Source organism: Chiloscyllium punctatum, chromosome 42 (assembly GCF_047496795.1).
Source record: "Chiloscyllium punctatum isolate Juve2018m chromosome 42, sChiPun1.3, whole genome shotgun sequence".
Lineage (NCBI taxonomy): Eukaryota > Metazoa > Chordata > Chondrichthyes > Orectolobiformes > Hemiscylliidae > Chiloscyllium > Chiloscyllium punctatum.
The window spans coordinates 1,347,685-1,370,417 of NC_092780.1; the positions used below are offsets into that span (position 1 = coordinate 1,347,685).

The window sequence follows — 22,733 nt, forward strand, 5'->3', positions numbered from 1 at the left end:
TTTTCACTGGTATAATTTGGGCTCACTGCAATTGACTGAGAACAATATGGCCCAAATTATCTTTGTAAGTCAGATCCTGTGTATGAATAGTTCCAGTTGCAGTACAGAAACATGCTCTTTGTCTTTCATCCAGTATTTACCATATACTGAGAACTTCATATCAAGGAATAGCTCCTTGTTCTTCTCAACATCCTTGTAGGAAACTGTGCATGTATAATCTCCTGACATGAATTTGTCAAAGGATCTCAGTACAAGGCTTCCTGTTTCAGATATCCTCACATAAGGCTCCCCTAAAAAGGAAAACATAAGATCTACTGTTAGCATAAGACTCTGTAAAATTAATAATTCTCAAAGGATTTGCAAAACTGGCTCCACTAACACCATGGGAGTACTAGCTTCAGTTTATCAGGAAACTTCGACAACAAGAGTGACTGCAGCTATTACAAAGCTGAAGGAATTATAAAATATACTGTCTTGGAACAAAAAGTAAACTGGATGTCAAATACCATGCAGCCAAAGGATGAGATGATGTTTATGCAACATAGTTGAGTTTGTTACTTTGGACCAAAGGCAGTTATCTCCCTGAGTATTTCACTTAATAGGTCAAAAGATGAGGCAATTTAAATTGGGAAAGGACACAAGATGATGTTTTCAGCAAACTTCATTCTTGGAAGAGCACATTTGCAGAAGGCCATCACAAGGCTGGCATTTCAAGAACTACAGCTGTTCTGATGCAATATACAAGGAAAATAGTAAAAGTGAGCAATTAGTGATTTCAACATACTTTCCAAGAAGCCCTCTTCTCTGACATGTTGACTCCTACTGTCACCATAAAAATTCCCTCACTCGTTCTTTTCCAACACTCAACCTAATCCTCTCTTGGAAATTTTGCTCACTGGCAAGGCAATTTGTCTCCAATTTCTTCCTTTTCAATACATCCAAAACTCCCATCTCACAACTATCAACCTAGCCTGGCACTATTACCAGTTAAGATCCTCCTAAGAACCACTACTGTTCCCCTCTTTTCTTGTCTATCTGCTACTCATTATTAAAATCATCTATATCTAAATCAGTTCATCATATGCAATAATTCCAACTCCCACCCCTTATCTCAAACCCAACCTGCCTCGGAACACTTCAACCCCAGGGCATCAATGTGGACTTCAGCAGTTTCCTCATTTCCCCTTCCCCCACCTCATCCTAGTTCCAAACGTCCAGCTCAGCACTGTCCCCATGACTTGTCCTACCTGCCTATCTCCTTTTCCACCTATCCACTCCACCCTCTCCTCCCTGACCTATCACCTTCATCCCCTCCCCCACTCACCCATTGTACTCTATGCTACTCTCTCCCCACCCCCACCCTCCTCTAGCTTATCTCTCCACGCTTCAGGCTCACTGCCTTTATTCCTGATGAAGGGCTTTGCCCGAAACGTCGATTTCGAAGCTACTTTTTATGCTGCCTGAACTGCTGTGCTCTTCCAGCACCACTAATCCAGAATCTGGTTTCCAACATCTGCAGTCATTGTTTTTACCTCTGTCAAAATGCTTGTTGAACATTAAGTCATGGATTGCTAACATTATGTGAATGGACACCAAAAAGACTACAGCCACCATTTAAAATGAACCAGACCATTTTAACTTGCTGAGGCAAGAGTGCAGGGGTATGAATCGTAGTTTTTTAAACAGTGATAATTGATAAGTTATTTATAACACATCTCTCCCAATGTTCAATGTGTGTGATCCAATGCTGCCAAGGTTACATTTTTGACTGAAGTCATGACTATATGTATTCCATGGTGACTTGTGGGACTATAAACTGAGCTCCAAACCTATTATCAGGAACTTATTTTCTTGCCATATCGCTATTATGGTGCAGTGCTAGTGTTCCTACCTGAGAATCATGATGGCTGGGATGCAGTCTGGAAGTTTGTCTCAGTACATCTGTACAGATTGATTTAAAACTATTTACAATATTGCCTCCTTGTGTTAATAACGCAGTCATGTGTGTTAAAACCTGCATTCTTGCTTTTGTCATCTCTAGAACCTCCAAGAACACATCAAATGTGTTTATTGAATCGGATGCTGCAGAGGCATCCCTGATGACAATTTAAAACAGGTAACATCCCCTGACTGTATTAATAAAGGTGTGTTCTGAAATCCAAACAGGAAATGGCTGTACGGGGCAGGAGTATGTGTTAGCCTAATCTATATGTCATCTAACCATGGTTAAGTTTTTAAAGAAATCATGGGAGGTCACTACCTAAAATAGGTATTACATTTTTTTTGAAAAAGGCTGCCAGCCGCAGCTTGGTCCCTGCAAACTGGACTCACTTTAGATCCTCCGAGAGAATTCCAGCCTGCTGATCTTCCATATTCCTTAAACTCACATTCTGCAATTGGACGAGCTGCATCAGGGTAATCAATAAACAAAATTGGGAATGAATTTGCCTTAATTCTGCCACCAGCCTCTTTAAGCACATGCAAAGCCTCTTATGGTTCCTATCCCTGGGACCGGGAGGCCTGGGTTCAAGCTCCCCCTGCTCCAGAAATGTGCAATAACATTTCTGAACATTGATTAGCAAAATATGTAAGCACATATATAGATCAGATAGTACTTTGTGGGTTTTATCTAGATTGGATGCTGTAGTGCCTGCTGAATCTGGATCAGATTGTTCAGTCTGTGCTATATCCAGATTGGGTTGTTTGATGTGTGCTGTATCTGGATTGGGTATGATCTATGTGCAGATTGATTGCTGGCTCTCCTTGATGGAGTCCTAATGTCCACCTCAACACGTTCCACCATGCCCAAAATTCAACCACCAGTAATCTGTCCTGCAATATTAACTTACTAACCATTCTATTCCTCAACAATTTATATCAGCTCCCATCACAGAAAGCACTGGAGTCAAATAGCTCAGTATTTTCATCAATGCATTGTTCATCCAATCGCTACAAATTTCTCATGCCGATCAGTGTATGCATTATCTCTCAAACTTTATTGTTCATTGCCCATGTTCTGACACAGCTTTAACACATTTTGAACCTCTATTCTGGACCCTTCACTTAAATCTTCGATAAAGTCTTTAATTACACCTGATCTCTCCCTTTAAGTCTCAGCAATCATTCTAATATCGATATTAACATGTGGAGTAGAATACCTCCTTTATAGAACAAGTAAAGGTAATGTTTAACCTGAGGATCACCATACTTCAGGCCAGGGCAAGGTTGAGAAAGCAGAACTTTCATGAAGACTTCAATTGATACAGAAACTAAATGCATACTGTTGGTGTCACATTGCATCAGAATACAGCTGTCCAGCCAACTGAGCTAACTAACCCTCAGGTACTGTATATGCAAATTGTTAATAATAATTAAGAAGATGTAACTATATCACTGTATAGGGGGGGATTTTAATACAATTCCTTTACCAGCAATGCTAGATATAACCACCAAGTAAAATAGTCTAATACAGTCCAGAGTGATTGGCTAATTAGCAACTTAAACATGTATTTCATAAAATATATACAGAATTATCCATATGCCAGCACTGTTTGCAAAAGGGCCAACGTGTATGTTGTGGAACCAACTGCATGGACACTGAGATAAAACAAAAATCAAATATATAAAGCTAGAATTCTAATCACTTACCCAAAAATCATTGTTCTGAAACTTAACTGTATATGTCAATATGTTATTTCACGGTGACAGACCATTATAATCAGACCAGAGTAATCTTTCACAGGCAGGAACATTGCCAATTTCTGGCCTCTCCCTAAGCTAGCACCATTTAGAACAAATGTCCCTTTTCAGTGCTGATTTAGTTGATAATAACTAACTCAGTAACAACTACAATGAATTTGGGATTGTTTTGAAACTATGGCACAATTCTAAGTTGGTGTGATGTGGTAAACAGTGATATTATGGTGGTGTACATTTCTACTAATGTAAGCTGTACAATGTAGATTATAACTTTCAGTAACATGTGGCTGCTTTAGGAACAAACATTATAATTCAAACCAGTGATAGGATCTAGCATATGGAGAAAACACCTCTCGAAAATTTTAGTTACCTGATAGGATTAATTGATGCTATACTGTAAATTTATATGAATGTTGCTGAGTCAGTATTAACAAAAAATTGTGTTATAAATAAATTATCTTAAAAATTTTTACAACCAGAATTGGTTCAACACCTCCACTCAATAAATAAGTTGCACTTATCTCATTAAAAGGGATGAAAACAGGAAACACGCCCAAACTCCCTGCAATTGTACTTTAATATATAACCTCATAGCAATATTATGATATTTCAAAAGTAGCTAAGTGCAGTAGAATTAATAATTATTTAGAAATCATACTTTTCAAAAATACCACTCTTGAATAGTTAACCATTCCCCTTCTCTGCTCTACTCCTGGTTCTGTTAGATGCACTCAAGGTCCACGTGCTCTGGAAAACCTTTCATCTTTTACTACACCTTTGTAAAAAGACCACTCAGATAGCAGGTTCTTGTTGTCCCTATGAATTCGCCCTTTAAAGATTTTTGGGATGTTTTGCTGTGCCAAAAAGTGCCGAAAACAGGTAATTGTTATCTTTTGAAGACACAGTGCATTCCTTTTAAAAATTCTTTTCTGTATTTATATCTTAGAATGTTACATTCTTAAAGCCCAAAGCAGAAATACTGTGAAACTGTTGCACGGTGTTTCACAAAAAAATTCACTAGAAAATTTGAACAAAAAAGGAAAAAGTGTAGTTTTCAAATAAAATTCACAACCAAATGAAACATTGTGCACTCTTTGAGGACTTGAGGGTGTCATACTTCATGTCTCATGGCACTTTGCTACTGCATTACAGGGCAGGATTTTTTTGGATGGCAGAGTTTCTGTAGAATTGTTGTGATATACATTTCCACTGATTACAGCAAGAAGATTAATATTAAGGATCACTAACCGCAGATAAGACTTCTATCTTCATTTACAGAGCTCCAGCAGAGCCAACCAAGGGCTGCGACAAGCAGTTCCCAGGTCCTGCAGCCTGAATCAGATGTGGGGCAGGGTTTAAGGTTGTGGTGGTGGTGGTCTTACAGCAGAGATATGAAGCTTTGGGATGTTGGAGAGGTAATGATCAAGAGATCGGGTGAGGACCAAACCTAATAGGGGTGCGGTCATCGACCAATGTGGAAAAGGGAGTCCTTAAGGGATGTTTTACTGCCATACATCCCCGTCCCCTAAGCAGTGAGATCTGCTAGGCTTCCTTCTGTCCCCAAGTATCACCCACCAGCATCAGAATCTCCATATCCCTCATTCTGTGTAAGAGCAATAAACCTGAGCATTGAAGCTTTAAATGACAGCCTATCTGCCATTCTCTGCAGCAGAGAAATCCAAGGATCAATAACTTTCCAAATGAAGACATTTCTTCTAATTTTCAATCTAAGGATCAGCCCTTATCTTTACACAATGCCCATGTTTTGAATTCCCTAACTAGCAGAAACCTTTCAGTGTCTACCCTGGCAAATGACTATAGTGAGATTATCTCTCATTTTTCTAATTCTGGGACTAGTTATCCAGAACGTCAGGCTCTAATGATCTGGGGACATGGCAGGTTTTTAAAAATTTAATTATGAGATATGAGTGTTGTTGGCTGGGGAAGAATCTACTGTCCATGCCTAGTAGCCCCTTGAGTAGATGATGGTAAACTGCCTTCTTGAATCACTGATGTCCATGTGTTGTAGGTTGACCTACAATGCTGTTATGAAGGGAATTCCCCAATTTGGACCCAATGACACTGAAGGAACAGTGATATATTTCCAAAGTGACACAGTAGTTAGCACTGCTGCCTCACACTCTCTTCTAACCTCTTCTGTCAGGCAGAAGATACAGATGCCTGAACACCTGCACTAATAAGTTCAAGGACAACTTCTTCCTGACCTTTATAAGACTACTGAATGAACTTTCTAGCCTCAAATACTGCTGACCTAGCTAATATTGATCTCTCTTGTATGCCCTGTGCAATGTTACCCCTATGCCTTTGTCTAAAGGGTGGCATGATGGCTCAGTGGTTAGCAATGCTGCCTCACAGCACCAGCGTCCCAGGCTTGATACCAGCCTCAGGTGACTGTCTGTGTGGAATTTGCACATTCTACCCGTATCTGCGTGGGTTTCCTCTGGGTGCTCCAGTTTCCTCCCACAGTCCAAAGATGTGCAGGTCAGGTGAATTGGCCATGCTAAATTGCCATAGTGTTACATGCATTAGTCAGAAGGAAATGGGTCTGGGTGGGTTACTCTTCGGAGGGTTGGTGTAGACTGGTTGGGTCGAAGAGCCTGTTTCCACACTGTAGGGAATCTAATCTAAATTTTTGTTCTGTACATCATTGCTTACTGTGATCTGTCATACTGCTCGTAAACAAAGTTTTTCATTGTACTTTGGTACACATGACAATAAATAAATCAAAATTCAATAAATAAAGAGACCTGGAGCTGGACTTAATGTAGTATGTTGTGGCTCTTCATTGAAGGACAGGCTGCATACCAGTCTCCCAGTGGTGAGCTACAACTAGGTGAGGAAGAATGAATCGGCTTCCTTCTTGTTAATCCCCTGTCAGTTGGTCACAACATGTTATTTATTTTTAACCTGTAGCTACCACATTTCAATTAAAACATAGTATTAGTTAAAACTAACAAGCTAATTACAAGGTTTGCTTGACATGGATATAAAAGAGGCAATTTTTACCCACTGACTCCAAGAAAATTAAAATGCAACATCGAACACATGCACACACATAAACATAGGTACAAGGTTTAAAAGGAGAGTGTATAGTATACACAAAGGCTATACAATTCAAAAGTACTCAAAGTCTTTGAACTGTTAAATTTTTAATACGAGACCACAATTGTTTGGTTGTTGGCTTGTGGTAAAATTTGTAGATAACTTTGATTTCTTCGTGCATGGATATTTTCTCAATTTACATTTCCACTTAATGTTGTCTTTAGAGAGGCTGAGAGAAATGGAGAATGAGAAGTTTCTAAAACTTTAGCTTCAAATTCCTTTTCTCTACTTTCTGTTCTGCCAAGCAGCTGCTATAATATATTCACATGTCTAGCTCCTTTGTATTTCCAAGCAAGCAAATTAGATGACACGTTCATTTTCCAATATATGAAATCATATAAATATGAATTAAAATTTGCTGATGCTCAATTGTCTGGTTTTAATATGTTGTTATAAAATATGGTAATTTCACATGAATCTCCCTGACTTGGTTTTTTCCTGTGGTCAGCCATCTTAGGTCAGTATTTGTTCTTTTTAAAAAAGTATTTTAGTCTGTGAAAGATCTCAGGTGTAACAGTCAGATGATGGAAGCTAAAATTTTATAGTCTATATTCAACCAACTGATGGAAGAATTCTGTGCTTAAGATAGAAGCAGGAATGGGGTTACGGAAGAAAGATGTCTGTTGATGGTATTTTGTCAATGTAGTTCATTTTTAAAATACTCATTCATTGGATGTGGGCATCTTTTATTGCCTGTCCCAAGTTGCCCTTGGGAAAGTAGTGGTGAGCTGACTTCCTGAACCTGTCCAGTCCATTTGGGGTAGATGCCTCTCAAACGTTGTTAGGGAGTTCAGGGTTTTAAGCCAGTGACACAAAAGGAATAACCAGATATTTCCAAGTCAGAATGGTGAGCGGCTTAGGGAGTACTTGTAGGTGGTTCTCCTGTATCCATCACCCTTGACTTTGTACAGGGTATTAAGTCTCGGTTTGAAAGGAACTTTTTTTTAGAAGCCATGGTAAATTTCTACCACCTTGTAGATGGTATACATTGCTTCTACTGAGCATTATTGAACTAGTTGACATCAACCATTCTTGAGCTCACCAGATTTAGTGATAGTTCAGTGAATGGCATGTTTTCCCATACCTCCAGAAATTGTTCAGGCAAATCCAGCATTTAGAAAGAGCATGGCCATCCTCCCTTACCTTCCCTACCCACACGCTCATGTGATCTCTCCCCATATCCTCACTCACCTAGCCTGGGTCCCTCGGCAATCCTAGGTCTCTCCAAATGCATTCCTGGCACTGATACCCATGGTACGGATTGTCATGGGAGGCTGCTGACCTTGGATTAGCTCAGAGCTCTGGATGTGCATATTTCTTCACCTTGGCACCTAAATTTGAAGAAAGCCTGATGGTGGCAACAGTCAGACCACCCATCAGAAGCACTATGGGTTTCCCACTGCTTCTCTATCTGGTAAATTCCACCCCTAGGTCAAGTGGTCAAAAGTTATATCTTAAGCAGCAACTTAAATAAGAAAAAAGTGAGACGAAGGTGGAGAGATGAGGAAACCAATTCAAAAACTCTTGGACGAGGCAATTAAAGAAATGGCCACTAATGGTGGACAAATCATCGATATAGTATCAAGAAAGGCAGTGGTCTTGGCATCCTTGGGAACAATACTGTCTACCAGCTCAAACGTAAAATATAACTATTTGCCACTACCTGATATTTTTCTGTCCTTAAGTAATTTTATTTCTATCCAAGTTTTAGTGGCTCACCTACTGCATGAACCACAATTGTGTTAACCAGACCTTTATGTGGTACTTTGACAAATGCTCTGTAATGTCCATATAGTCAATTTCCAATGCAGTCTCTTCATCAATCTACACTGTCAATTTGTTTAAAAATACAATTTAATTAGTCTAGCACACCACTTCTTACAAATCCCATTAATTCTTCTTAATAAACTCAAACTTTTTCAGGTGACCGTTGATTCTTTTTCCACAATCACGGGTTCTAAAACCTTACCCATTATTTTCGTCAAACTAACTGACCTCGTTAAGATTATCCTTAAATCCTTTGTCAAATAAGGGTTTCACATTTGCCCTCTCCAATTCTTTGAGATTTTCACATACCTAGGGAACATTAGAAGATTATGGCAAACCTTTGTACTGTTTCCATTCCCACTTCATTTAAAAATCTGATGTCAGCCATTCAAAACCAGTGACTGACTTACTCTCAGTCTATCCACTTTTCCAGTTCCTATTGCTGATTAGTTCCAGAATTATGCCTACCGCCTTGCTTCTATCAGCATTCTGACAGCCTTCTTTTCCGTAATGAGTACTTTGTGGTTAGTAAGTTCACTGGCCGGCGTGGTGGCACAGTGGTCAGCACGAGACCTGGGTTCAATTCCCGCCTCAGGTAACTGTCTGTGTGGAGTTTGCACATTCTCCCCGTGTTTGCGTGGGTTGCCTCCGGGTGCTCCGGTTTCCTCCCACAGTCCAAAAATGTGCGGGTTAGATGAATTGGCCATGCTAAATTGTCTGTAGTGTTAGGTGAAGGGGTAAATGTAGGGGAATGGGTCTGGGTGGGCTGCTCTTCGGAGGGTCGGTGTGGACTTGTTGGGCTGAAGGGCCTGTTTCCACACTGTAAGAAATCTAACCTAAAGCTTTACATAGGTTAAAGCATAAGTTTTGCAATCACAATTATGGTTTATGACTAAATTTGTTAAAACACATATGGCAGAAAAGGAAATCTTACAAAGCACACAACTTAGACAAATGTAATGGATGGAGTATCTCTCAAGAACACTGGTTTCTTGCTTAGACAGTGCTTTACAAGATTCTATAAATGGGCAAATCAAACTATTACAACGAAAGTTGGAAGTATATACCAATTTCTTTGCAATCCCAATTCCCACAGATCATAATAAATTTGAAATTTAACTGAATTGACAATATAGCTATTTATTATGTCTCAGTCAATATCTAGTTTAATCTTAGGAACAATTCAGCCAAGTTTCCTTTACATAGAACATTACAGCACAGCACAGGCCCTTCGGCCCTCGATGTTGCGCCAACCTGTGGAACCAATCTGAAGCCCATGCAACCTACATTATTCCATTCTTGTCCATATGTCTATCCAATGGCCATTTAAATCCCTTTAAGGTTGGTGAGTCTACTACTGTTGCAGGCAGTGTGTTCCATGCCCCTACTACTCTGAATAAAGAAACAACCTCTGACATCTGTCCTATATCTATCACCCCTCAATTTAAAGTAAAGTCCCCTCATGCTAGTCATCATCAACTGAGGAAAAAGGCTCCCACTGTCCAAACTATTTAACCTTCCGATTATCTTATATGTCTCAATTAAGTCACCTCTCAACCTTCCTCTCTCTAACGTAAGACCTTCCCTCCATGCCAGGCAACATCCTAGTATATCTCCTCTGAACCCTTTCCAAAGCTTCCACATCCTTCCTATATTGCGGTGATCAGTACTGTACACAATACTCCAAATATGGTCGCACCAGAGTTTTGTACAGCTGCAGTATGATCTCACGGTTTTGAAACTCAATCCCCCTACCAGTAAAAGCTAACACACCGTATGTTTTCTTAACAATCCAATCAACCCGGGTGGCAACTTTCAAGGATCTATGTACCTGGACACCAAGATCTCTGCTCATCTACACTACCAAGAATCTTACCATTATCCCAGTGCTCTGCATTCTTGTTACTCTTTCCAAAGTGAATCACCTCATACTTTTCCGCATTAAACTCCATTTGACACCTCTCACCCAGCTCTGCAGCTTATCTATGTCCCTCTGTAACCTACAACATCTTTCGTCACTATCCACAACGCTACTGACCTTAGCGTCATCCACACATTTACCATCCCATCCTTCTATGCCCTCAAGCAGATCATTTATATAAATGACTAACAGTGGAACCAAAACAGATCCTTGCGGTCCCCCACTAGTAACTGAACTCCAGGATGAATATTTCCCATCAACCACCACCCTCTGACTTCATTCAGCTAGTCAGTTTCTGATCCAAACCACTAAATCACTCTTAATCCCATGCCTCCATATTTTGTGCAATAGCCTGTCGTGGGGAACCTTATCAAACACCTTACTGAAATCCATATATGCCACATCAACTGCTTTACCCTCATACACCTGTTCTGTCACCTTCTCAAAAGTTCAATAAGGTTTGTGAGGCACAACCTACCTGTCACAAAACACTGTTGACTATCCCTAATCAAATTATTCCTCTCTAGATGATTATAAATGCTCCCTCTTATAATCCTTTCCAATACTGTACCCACAACCAAAGTGAGGCTCACAGGTCTATAATTTCCAGAGTTGTCTGTACTCTCCTTCTTGTACAAAGGAACAACATTTGCTATCCCCTAGTCTTCTGGCACTATTTCTTTAGACAATGATGACATACAGATCAAAGCCCAAAGGCTTGATAATCTCCTCCCTGGCTTCCCAGAGAATCATAGGATAAATCCCATCTGGCCAAGGGGACTGACCTATTTTTACACTTTCTAGAATTTCTACCACCTCCTCCTTATGCACCTCAATCCCATCAGGTCTAGTAGCCTGTATCTCAGTATTCTCCTTGCCAGATTGTCTTTTTCTAGTGTGAATACTAATGAAAAGTATTCATTTAGCACTTCCCCTATCTTGCCTGACTCCATGCACAACTTCCCACTACTATGCTCGATTGGCCCTAATCTTACACTAGTCATTTTTTATTACTGATATAGCAAAAGAAAGCCTTAGGGTTTTCCTTGATCCTATCCGCCAATAACTTCTCATGATGCCTCCATCAGCTCTTCTTAGCTCTCTTTAGGTTGTTCCTGGCTGACTTGTAACTCTCAAGCACCCTAATTGAGTCATCACACCTCATTCTAACACAAACCTTCTTTTTCCTCTTGACAAGAAATTCAATTTCCTTAGTAAACCATGGCTCCTGCGCTCAAAAACTTCCTCTCTGCCTGACTGGTACATATTTATCAAGGACCCGCAATAGCTGGTCCTCGAATAAGCTCTAAATTTGAGTTACGCCCATCCACTGCAGTTTTTTTCCCATCCTAAATCTCGCCTAATTGCATCACAGTTGCCTTTCCCCTAGCTATAACTCTTGCCCTGCCGTATATATCTACCACTTTCCATCACTAAAGTAAACGTAACCAAATTGCAGTCACTATCACCCACCTCCAAATCTAATACCTGGTCAGGTTCATTACTCAGTACCAAATCTAATATGGCCTCACCCCTTGTTAGCCTGTCTGTGTACCGTGTCAGGAAACTCTCCTGCACACTTTGGACAAAAACTGACCCATCTAAAAGTACTTGAACTTGATTTGGAAAGTTGAAGTCCCCCATAACAACTACCCTGTCACTCTCGCTCCTGTCGAGGATTATCTTTGCTATCCGATCCTCTATATCTCTGGAACTATTTGGAGGCCTATAGAAAACTCCCAACAGGGTAACCACTCCTTTCCTGTTTCTAATGTCACCTCAGTAGACGAGTCCTCAAACATCCTTTCTGCAACCGTAGTACTGTCCTTGACTAACTGTGCCACACCACTCCCTCTTTTACCATTTTCTCTGTTCTTACTGAAACATCTAAATCCTGGAACCATTCCTGTCCCTGCTCTATCCATGTCTGAAATGGCCACAACATCAAAATCCTAGGTACCAACCCATGCTGCAAGTTCACCCACCTTATTCCAGATGCTCCTGGTGCTGAAGTAGACACACTTCAAACTAACTTCTTGCCTGCCAGTGCCTTCTTGCGATCTTGAAGTTTAAATCCGACTTCACTACTTTCGTTCTGCCATATACTCGAACGACATTTTTGGTTCTCACCCCCCTGTTGAATTAGTTTAAACCCACCTAAAGAGCATTCGCAATTCCCCCCCCCGGATATTGGTGCCCCTCTGGTTCAGGTGTAGATCATCCTGTTTGTAGAGGTCCCACCTACTCCAGAATGAGCCCCAATTATCCAGTTACCCAAAATCTTCCCTCATGCACCATTCTTTAAGCCATGTGTTCAACTCCTCTTTCTCAGTATGCCTTGTCTCGCTAGCATGTGGCACGGGCAACAAACCAAAGATAACAATTCTGTTTGTTCTAGCTCTAAGCTTCCACCCTAGCTCCCTGAATTTCTGCTTTAAATTCCCATCTTTCTTCCTACCTATGTCGTTGGTGTCTATGTGGACCACAACTTGGGGTTACTTCTCCTCCCCGTCAAGGATCCTGAAAACACGATCAGAGACATCATGAACTCTGGCAACTGGGAGGTAATACACCAACCATGAGTCTCTCTTATTCCCACAGAAATTCATGTCTGTCCCCCTAACTATGGAGTCCCCAATGACTAATGCTCTGCTCCTTTTCCCCTTTCCCTTCTGAGCAACAGGGACAAACTCCGTGCTAGAGACCTGTTCCCCATTGCTTACCCCTGATACGTACCTCTCATCCCACCTCCATCAATAGTATCCAAAACTGTAATACTTGTTGTTGAGGGGAATGGCCACAGGGGATCTCTGCACTTCTGCTGGTTCCCTTTCCATCCCCTTCATCTTTTATCTGAGGTGTGACTACCTCCTTGTAACTCCTCTCAATAACCCCCTCTGCCTCCCAAATGATCCAAAATTCATCCGGCTCCAGTTCCCTAACACAGTTTTCGAGGAGCTGGAATTGGGTGCAATTCCCACAGATGCAGTCAGCAGCGACACTACTTGTGATCCTTACCTCCCACATTCTGCAGGAGGAACTTGTCAATAAAGAAGAATCAGTTTATTAAAATTAAAACTCAAGCAAACATACAAAGCTTATTGACAAAAAAAAAGGACTTAGTCTGTGAAACGATAGAATTTTATTCTAACATCTAAAGATTAACATGAGGCAAAAATGGGTAACAAAGTTTGAGCAAACACCCACAGAACAACTTAAATAGTAAATGCTTGTGTTCAGTTAAGACTCACCCTCAAGAAAAAGTAATGCATCTCACCTTTTATGTTTCTTCCTGATGGGCCCACCCATATGAAATATGGATCCACTAATTCTTTTTCTGAAAGCTCCTGAGTTGTACACAGAAGAGCTGGACTGTCATGGTACATCTTCACATAAACTTTTACTACAAAAGAGTTAGTGAAAACTATCAATATTGAATAGTTGTATTATCTGTAGGATTACATGTATCATGTAACTGATTAACCAAAAGTTGAAAAATATCATTATCTACATCTCTTTGTACAAATTTTCCCTCGCTTTACACTGTCTACTGAAAATATTAATTCACACTGCAGTGCTCCAGATCCAGAGGTGGGAAGTGAACATAATTCAGTAGGATTATTGGTAGTCCAGAACCCTGCCTCTTCCCACCTTTGCCCAAACCAAATTCTGGGTAAGAAGGACCAAGCTCCATCTTTCACCCTGCCACCAGTTAAGGTGTGAAAGTGGTCAATTATTGACTGGGTGTGGGGTGTCCTCCCTCAGCAGGTGGCTGCTGAGAGCCACCTTTCTGCTCTTGCTTCTCACTCTCTTGCCCCTCTCTGTGACAACACCCTATCAGAGCTGCCCTCACCCAACAAAACTTACGTTCCTCATGAGCAAACTTACATTCTGGCTCTTAGCAAACAGAATTTCTTCATTCTGGATCCTAATGTCAATAGAAAGCCTGATCACCAGAGGGTCTGGAAGGCTTTCCCATCTTTATAGGTCATGTATTTCCCTCATTTAAACTCTCCCATTTTTGTATCTGTTCAAAAACAGGATTACATTGGCCTAGAGTACAGCTCTAAAGGCTCCCACTTTTTTTTGTCTGAATCTGAACAGCAACATGTCAGTAGCAGGTTAAGTCATCCTGACATTATTAGTCTCTCCCTGACTTGAAACATCCACACTTTCCAGCAGAGGTCACTGGAGAGCAATTCAGAACAATTTACCTAGCAACACTGAGGCCAACTGTATATAACTGTTCCAGCTGAAATCTGTTAACATGACACACAGGAAACGAAACCTCAGATTGTGTTGTCTGCACATTTTATTATCTACATCTCTGAAAATAAATTATCAGGCACGTCTGTGTCTAGGATACGAAGAATTTCAGGGTTGTTTGACAGATGAATGCAGCAGCTCCAAATAATTGTTACCGATACAACCACTCTCTTGAGGTGATCTTCAGACATATGAACTGAAATATATAGTAAACAAGATGTGAGGGAGATAGATATACTAACACTTATCGATTCATCGCCACAAATATTGGGATATTCTGACATACTGTAAGACAAAGACTGCTACAACAGAGAAAACAGTAAATGAAATACTAAGGATACTAAGACAATGCAGGCACTAAGGCAATAATATGGAAATAAGGCAGCAGCACAACTGTCAATTTAGTACCAACAGTTCTGTTTTGTTGCCAGTAATAGCAGTCATGGCAGACACTCAATGCAATTGATGTGTAAGTTCAATGAAGGATTAACAAATAAGAAGTATTAAAATGGATCAGATGAGAATGTACAGTGTTAAATAACAAGGGTCAGATGCAACAATAACATTTAAGAAACAGAATCCAATGTACTCATAATCTGAGAGGTGGAAGATTTAGGAATTGTTTTGCATCAAAGAAGTTAAACTGGTCGTATTGTCTGTGCCGCCTCCATTCTTTGTCCCAATAAACCATTAACCCCTTTCTTTCTAATTTTCCTATCTACCATTATTTTGTTACATTATTTAGTTCCTTTAATTTTCAGATTTTGCATCATGTACATTCTCACCAAGATGACATGTGCCAGTCACTATCATGTTTCTCCCATTCTTACTTTTAGTTACCTGGTCTGTTGCTATTGCCATAGATTTCTTGGATATGTTCAGTATGTGTGATGTCAATTACTTCAATGGCTCTGCCTGCTTAAACAATAAACAGTAACCATTATAATATCATTGCCCACAGCATTTTATTTAGATCTTTAAAAATAGTTGACAGATTATTTGTCTATTGAGTCTTCAGGGTGACACATCTGTAAACCTTAAATACACAGAATAACAGGACAGATTTAGAAATGACAAATTTAGAAATAGTTAACTAGGAGAAAGTAAGGACTGCAGTTGCTGGAGATCAGAGTCAAAAGGTGTGGTGCTGGAAAAGCACAACCAGTCAGGTGGCATCCGAGGAGCAGGAGAGTTGACATTTCGGGCAAGAGCCCTTCATCAAGAATGGGATTCCTCATGAAGAGCTTATGCTTGAAACGTTGATTGTCCTGCCCCTCAGATGCTGCCTGACCGGCTGCCCTTTTCCAGCACCACACTTATAGTTACTTAGTTAAGCTAACCTAACTCAAAGTTTAAATGGGCCTATAACTGGGTGAGCTGTAACCCCATCTGAAACAGCTGGAAGGCAACTGAAGTATTCAAATAGAGGTCCTATGCCAATTGCACATTCCTCCCATCTGCACCAAGTATTGAATGAACCATTAAATTAACAATCGACTGTCCCTCAGAAAATTGTCCATCGAATTTTTTTTGGTGTTAATATTTTGATTTTTCATACATTGCATAAAAGCAAAAGGAACAATTCTAACCATGCAGAGTCAGTGGATGTCAGGCTGGCCAGATTACATTTGAACAGATGGGAATGATGCCCACAAAAAAAAAGTCACCAGTACCTTCTTTCAGTTTCTCTCCAGTTAGATAAGCCTGCATATCATAGAAATAATGACAAGCTTGAAAGATCTGCAGCGAATTCTGACTGATCAAACACGAGCAGCACACAAATCAAATGCCAAGAAATATAAATATTTTCATAAGATCTATGTCAGAAAGCTGGTGCGTATTTCCCAATGTGCTAAACTAGAGAGAAGAGGCATTGAAGTGATGGGTTAGAGGTAGATTAGGAGGAATCAGAGGAGGCGGAATGCAGAGAAAAGAGAATGGAGAGATGGGGAAGATACTAGATATGGGATGAGACAGTGGAAACGGGGGAAATGAGACAAATGAAAATGGAAGAATGGGTTGTAGGAAATTGGGGAAGAAGGGATGCGGATGGGAGTATGGGCAACATGGAAATAGGAAGATAAGCAACGGAGGATCAAGCAGTGGTAGAAGGGGGATTGGAAAATTTAAGAATGGACAGTGGAGTACTGAGCAACAGGTGATGGGACTGTGAGAGATTGTACAATGTGAAAATGGGTGCTTGACTATTGGGCAGTTAGAGAATGGTTGGTGAGGAAGTTAGGCAGCAGAGTATTGGGAAATGGAAATTGAGGAGTTGAGCAGTGGAAGAATGGGGACTGAGCAGTAGGGGATTTAACTGTGAAGTCCGGATAATCAGATACTGAAGATTGAGCAGTAGGGGATTGCAGACTGGGCAATGAGAAAACACATACATGGCATTAGACTCTAAGATATAGGATATTTAGGCCATTCAGTCCATCTGCTCTGGCATTCAATTATGATTGATATGATTCTCAATCCCAATCTCCTTATTTCTCCCATAACCTTTGATCCCTTATTAATCAAAAAACCTATCTATCTCTGACTTAAATACACTCAGGCAGCACAGTGTCTCAGTGGTTAGCACTGCTGCCTCACAGCACCAAGGACCTGGGTTTGATTCCAGCCTTAGGCAACAGTCTGTGTGAAGTTTGCACATTCTATGTTAGCGTGGGTTTCTTCTGGGTGTTCTGGTTTCCTCCCACAGTCCAAAGATATGCAGTTTAGGTGAATTAGCCATGCTAAATTGCCCATAGTGTTCAGGGATGTGTAGTTAGATGCATTAGTCAGGGGAAATTGTAAAATATTAGGGTGGGGTAATGGTCTCAGTGGGATACTCTTTGGAGGGTCAGTGTGAATTTGTTGGGCCTAACAAAGGGCTCTTGCCCAAAATGTAGATTCTCCTGCTCCTTGAATGCTGCTGTACTTTTCCAGCACCACACTCTTGACTCCGATCTCCAGCATCTGCAGTCCTCACTTTCTCCTTGTTGGGCCTAATGGCCTGTTTCCAGTGTAGGGATTCTATGATTCAATTACTTGGCTTCCATAGCTTTCTGCAGCAATGGGTTCCATAGATTCACCAAAATTTGTAGAAGAAATTCCTCTTGATTTCAGTGGTGAAGGGTCATCTCTTCAATGTAAGGTTGTGCAGAATGGTCCTAGTCTCTTCTACTAGTGGAAATATCTGCTCCACGTTCACTCTGTCCAGCACCCTCAGTATTCTTTAAGTTTCAATCAGATGCCCCTTCATCCTTCTAAATTCCATTTAGTACAGACTCAGCGTACTCAACTTCTCTCATATGACAAGCCCTTCATCCTCAGATCATTATTGCAAAACTCCTATGAACCCTCTCCAAGGCCAATACATTTTTTCTTAGAAACAGGGCTAAAACTGCTCACAATATCTAAAATGTGGTCTGATCAGAGCTTCATATATTCTCAGTAGTACATGCTTTCCTAACTGCCAACTGAACCTGCATGTTTACCTTAAGACAATCTTGAACTGGGACCCCCAAGTCCTTTTGTGCTTCATATTTCTGAAGCTTTTCACTACTTGGAAAATAATCTGTGCCTCTATTCTTTCTACCAAAGTGCATAACCTCACAATTTCGAACATTGTATTCCATCTGCCACTTATTTGCCCATTCTCTTAGCCTTGGTGGCATACTGCCTCACAGTGCCAGGGACCCTGGTTCAATTCCAGTTTTGAGTGACTGCATGGAGTGTGCATGTCATTCTACGTGCGTATGGGTTTCCTTCCAGTTGCTCTGGTTTCCTCCTAGAATCCAAAGATGTGCAGGTTAGGTGGATTAGCCATGTTAAAAACTGTCCCACAGTGTTCAGGGATTATGTGGGTTAGACATGGTAAAAACCCCAAGTGAGGTGATACGGATGAGAAAGGAAGATGGGTCTGGGTGAGATGCTTTTTGGTGGGTCAGCACAGACTCAATGGTGAGAAAAGCCACTTTCTGCACTGTAGGGATTCTACAATTCTGTCTAAGTTGTTTGGCAGCTTTGCTGTCCCTGTCCCTCCACCTATCTGTCATCTGTAAATTTAGCAGCAATGCCTCAGTTTCTTCATCCAATCACTCCTGTACAACATGAATAGTTGTGGTCCCAGCACTGAGTAGGAGAAAGGAGACTGGCCACTGAGGATTTGGGAAATGAGGGTCTGGGCAGTTGGGACTGGGTAGTGTGGGATTTGAGAGTCAGGATTGGGCAATGGAGAGTGGGAAGTGAGAGTCTGGACAGTTGGGGATTGGGATCTTGGAAGTAATTCTGTTAATTATATTCTATGGGCAATTGGGAGAATGGGGCTCTGGGGAGTGAGGGATTCAGATCTGGTCAGGAGGGTCTAAGCAAATGGGAGTCTGGTGAATTGGGATGTGGACAGAGAAAAATTGGGATCCAACATATGGGGCTTCAGGTCAGCAAAGGTGCAGTTCTGGTGTGAATGGGGCGGAGCCAGTGGGATGAGCCTGATAAACCTTGGGGCGCAGCAGCGTGTGGTGTTACGAGGGCTTTGGCTAGCCTGCATGGGGATGCCTGGTCAACAAGGGTTGGGGGAGGGGTGCCTGGTCAGCAGGAGTTGGGGGAGGGGGGGTCCCCCCGATCAGCTGGGGGTTGGTGGGACCCCTGGTCAGCGGGAGTTGTCCTGGTCAGTGGGGGTGAAGTGCCTGGACAGTCTGGGTGGTGGTGGGCGGCTGGTCAACAGGAATGGGGGTTGGCATGGTCGGTCTCGGTAGGGGAAGAGGCCTGATCAGTTCTGGGTGGGGGGGGGGGGTTGGGGAGAGGTCTAGTCAGTCTGAGTGGGAACCCTGGTCAGTAGGGGTGGAGGTTGGCATGGTCAGTCTGGATAGGGGGTGGGGCCTGAGGGATGGGAGGAAGCTTGGTCAATGTGGGTGGGGGGAGCCAAGGAGAAAGTGAGGACTGCAGATGCTGAAGATCAGAGTCGAACGTGTGGTGCTTGAAAAGCGCAGCATCGGAGGAGCAGGAAAATTGACGTTTTGGGAATTGCCTTTCATCAGGAATGAGGCTTTTGGACCGGCGGGAAGGTAACTGAGAATGTAATAGGTGGATGAAGGTGGGGGAGAAGGTGATCGGTCGGAGAGGAGGGTGGAGCGGATAGATGAGAAAGACGATGGACAGGTCAAAAGGGCGGTGCAGAGTTGGAGGCTTGAGACTGGGATAATGTGGGAGGGGGGTGGGGGGAGGAGAGAAGTAAGGAAACTGGTGAAATCTGCATTAATCCTGTGTGGTTGAAGAGTCCCAAGGCGGAAGATGAGGCGTTCTTCCTCTAGGCATTGGTGGTTAAGGTTTGGCGATGGAGGTGGCCCAGGACCTGCATATCCTCGGTGAACTGGGAGGAGTTGAAGTGTACACGGCAGTGGGGTTGATTGGTACGGGTGTCTCTGAGATGTTCCCTGAAACGATCCACAAGTTGGCGTCCTGTCTCCCCGATGTAGAGGGGACCACAACGGGGTGCAACTGATAAAGTTGATGACATTTATGGTAAACTTCTGTTGGATGTGAAAGGATCCTTTAGGGCCTTGGATGGAGATTGGTGGGGGGGGGGGGTGGGAGATGTGGGTGCAGGGTTTTGCACCACCTGCGGTGGCAGGGGAAGGTGTCAGAAGTGGGGTGAGGGTTGGTGGGGGCATGAATCTGACAAGGGAGTGGCGGAAGGAATGGTCTCTCCGAAATGCCGATAAGGATGGGGAGGGTAATAGTGGTGGGGTCTGTTTGTGGAAGTGGCAGAGGATGATGCGATGCATATGGAGGTTTGTGGGGTGGAAGGTGAGAACCAGGGGGTTCTGTCTTTGTTGCATTGGGAGGGGTGGGGTTCTAGGGCAGGGGTGTGGAAGTGGAGATGTGCTGGTGGGCAGCATCGACCATGTGAGAGGTGAATTTGCCGTCTATGAAGGAGGCCACCTGGGATGTTCTGTGGTGGAACTGGTCATCCTGGGAACAGATGCAATGGAGGTGGAGGAACTGGGAATAAGGGATGGTGTTTTTACAGAATGCCGGGTGGGAGCCGCTGGGTTTGTACTGGATGTCCGTGGTTAGTTGGTTGCAGGAGATGGAGAGGTCGAGGAGGGAGAGGGAGGTGGCTGAGATGGTCCGGGTACGTTGAGGTCAGGGTGAAAGGTCTTAGTGTAGTTGATGAACTGTTCGATCTCCTTGTGGGAACACGAGGTAGCGCTGACACAGTCATTGATGTAGCGGAGGAAAAGGTAGAGCTTGGTCAGTGTTGAGGGGTGGGGAAGGCCTGGTTTTGGGGGGGGGGGGGGGGACACTTGGTCAGCAGGGGTAGGGGAAGGTTGTGGGGGGAAGGCTGGTCAGCAGGGTGGGGGAGCCTGGCTGGGGGGGTGACCTGGTCAGTGGGGGAGCCTGGCTGGGGGGGGTGACCCTGGTAAGAGGGGGTGACCCTTGTCAGTGGGGGCAGGGGAGGCTGACTGTAGGGTGACCCCGGTCAGTGGGGGTGTGTGATCCCAGACAGTGGGGGCAGGGGAGCCTAGCTAGGGGGGTGGCCTGGTCAGTGGGGGTGACCCCGGCAAGTGGGGGCAGGGGAACCTGGCTGGAAGGGGGGTGACCCCGGTCAGTGAGGGTGGGGGAGCCTGGCTGGGGGGGGTGACCTGGTCAGTGAGGGTGGGGGAGCCTGGCTGGGGGGGGGGGGTGACCTGGTCAGTGGGGGTGGGGGAGCCTGGCTGGGGGGGGGGGGGGGGGGGGGGGGGGGGAGGTGACCTGGTCAGTGGGGGTGGGGGAGCCTTGTTTCCGGGGGGGGGGGGGGGGGGGTGACCTGGTCAGTGGGAGTGGGGGTGGGGGAGCCTGGCTGGGGGGGTGGGGTGACCTGGTCAGTGAGGGTGGGGGAGCCTGGTTTGGGGGGGGGGGGTGACCTGGTCAGTGAGGGTGGGGGAGCCTGGCTGGGGGGGGGGGTGACCTGGTCAGTGAGGGTGGGGGAGCCTGGTTGGGGGGGGGGGGTGACCTGGTCAGTGAGGGTGGGGGAGCCTGGCTGGGGGGGGGGTGACCTGGTCAGTGAGGGTGGGGGAGCCTGGCTGGGGGGGGGGGGGGTGACCTGGTCAGTGAGGGTGGGGGAACCTGGCTGGGGGGGTGGGGTGACCTGGTCAGTGGGGGTGGGGGAGCCTGGCTGGGGGGGGGGGGGGGGAGGTGACCTGGTCAGTGGGGGTGGGGGAGCCTGGCTGGGGTGACCTGGTCAGTGGGGGTGGGGGAGCCTGGCTGGGGGGGGGGGGGGGGAGGGGGGGGAGGTGACCTGGTTCGGTGGGGGTGGGGGGAACCTGGCTGGGGGGGGGGGGGGGGGGTGACCTGGTCAGTGGGGGTGGGGGGAACCTGGCTGGGGGGGTGGGGGTGGGGTGGGGTGACCTGGTCAGTGGGGGTGGGGGAGCCTGGCTGGGGGGGGGGGGGGGGGGGGGGGAGGTGACCTGGTCAGTGGGGGTGGGGGAGCCTGGCTGGGGGGGTGGAGCGACCTGGTCAGTGGGGGTGGGGGAGCCTGGCTGGGGGGGTGGGGCGACCTGGTCAGTGGGGGTGGGGGAGCCTGGCTGGGGGGGGGGGGGGGGGGGAGGTGACCTGGTCAGTGGGGGCGGGGGAGCCTGGCTGGGGGGGGTGGGGTGACCTGGTCAGTGGGGGTGGGGGAGCCTGGCTGGGGCGGGGGGGGGGGAGGTGACCTGGTCAGTGGGGGTGGGGGAGCCTGGCTGGGGGGGGGGGTGGGGTGACCTGGTCAGTGGGGGTGGGGGAGCCTGGCTGGGGGGGGGGGGGGGGTGACCTGGTCAGTGGGGGTGGGGGAGCCTGGCTGGAGGAGGGGGGGGACCTGGTCAGTGAGGGTGGGGGAGCCTGGCTGGGGGGGGGGGTGGGGTGACCTGGTCAGTGGGGGTGGGGGAGCCTGGCTGGGGGGGGTGGGGTGACCTGGTCAGTGGGGGTGGGGGAGCCTGGCTGGGGGGGG

The 22,733-nt window shown here is 44.7% G+C and overlaps 1 protein-coding gene across 2 annotated transcripts in view; it reads right to left on the reverse strand.

The window, feature by feature from the left end:
- LOC140465619 (zona pellucida-binding protein 2-like) overlaps positions 1-22,733 on the reverse strand; it is a 44,696-nt gene that overhangs the window by 20,921 nt on the left and 1,042 nt on the right. The window contains exons 2-4 of one of the 2 annotated variants that reach the window (XM_072561172.1): positions 15,617-15,691; positions 13,788-13,913; positions 141-290 (exon numbers count right to left, since the gene is read on the reverse strand). In XM_072561172.1, the coding sequence (XP_072417273.1) occupies positions 141-290; positions 13,788-13,913; positions 15,617-15,691 (351 nt within the window). The remainder of the gene's footprint in view (positions 1-140; positions 291-13,787; positions 13,914-15,616; positions 15,692-22,733) is intronic. The other variant, XM_072561173.1, reaches the window with a different exon arrangement.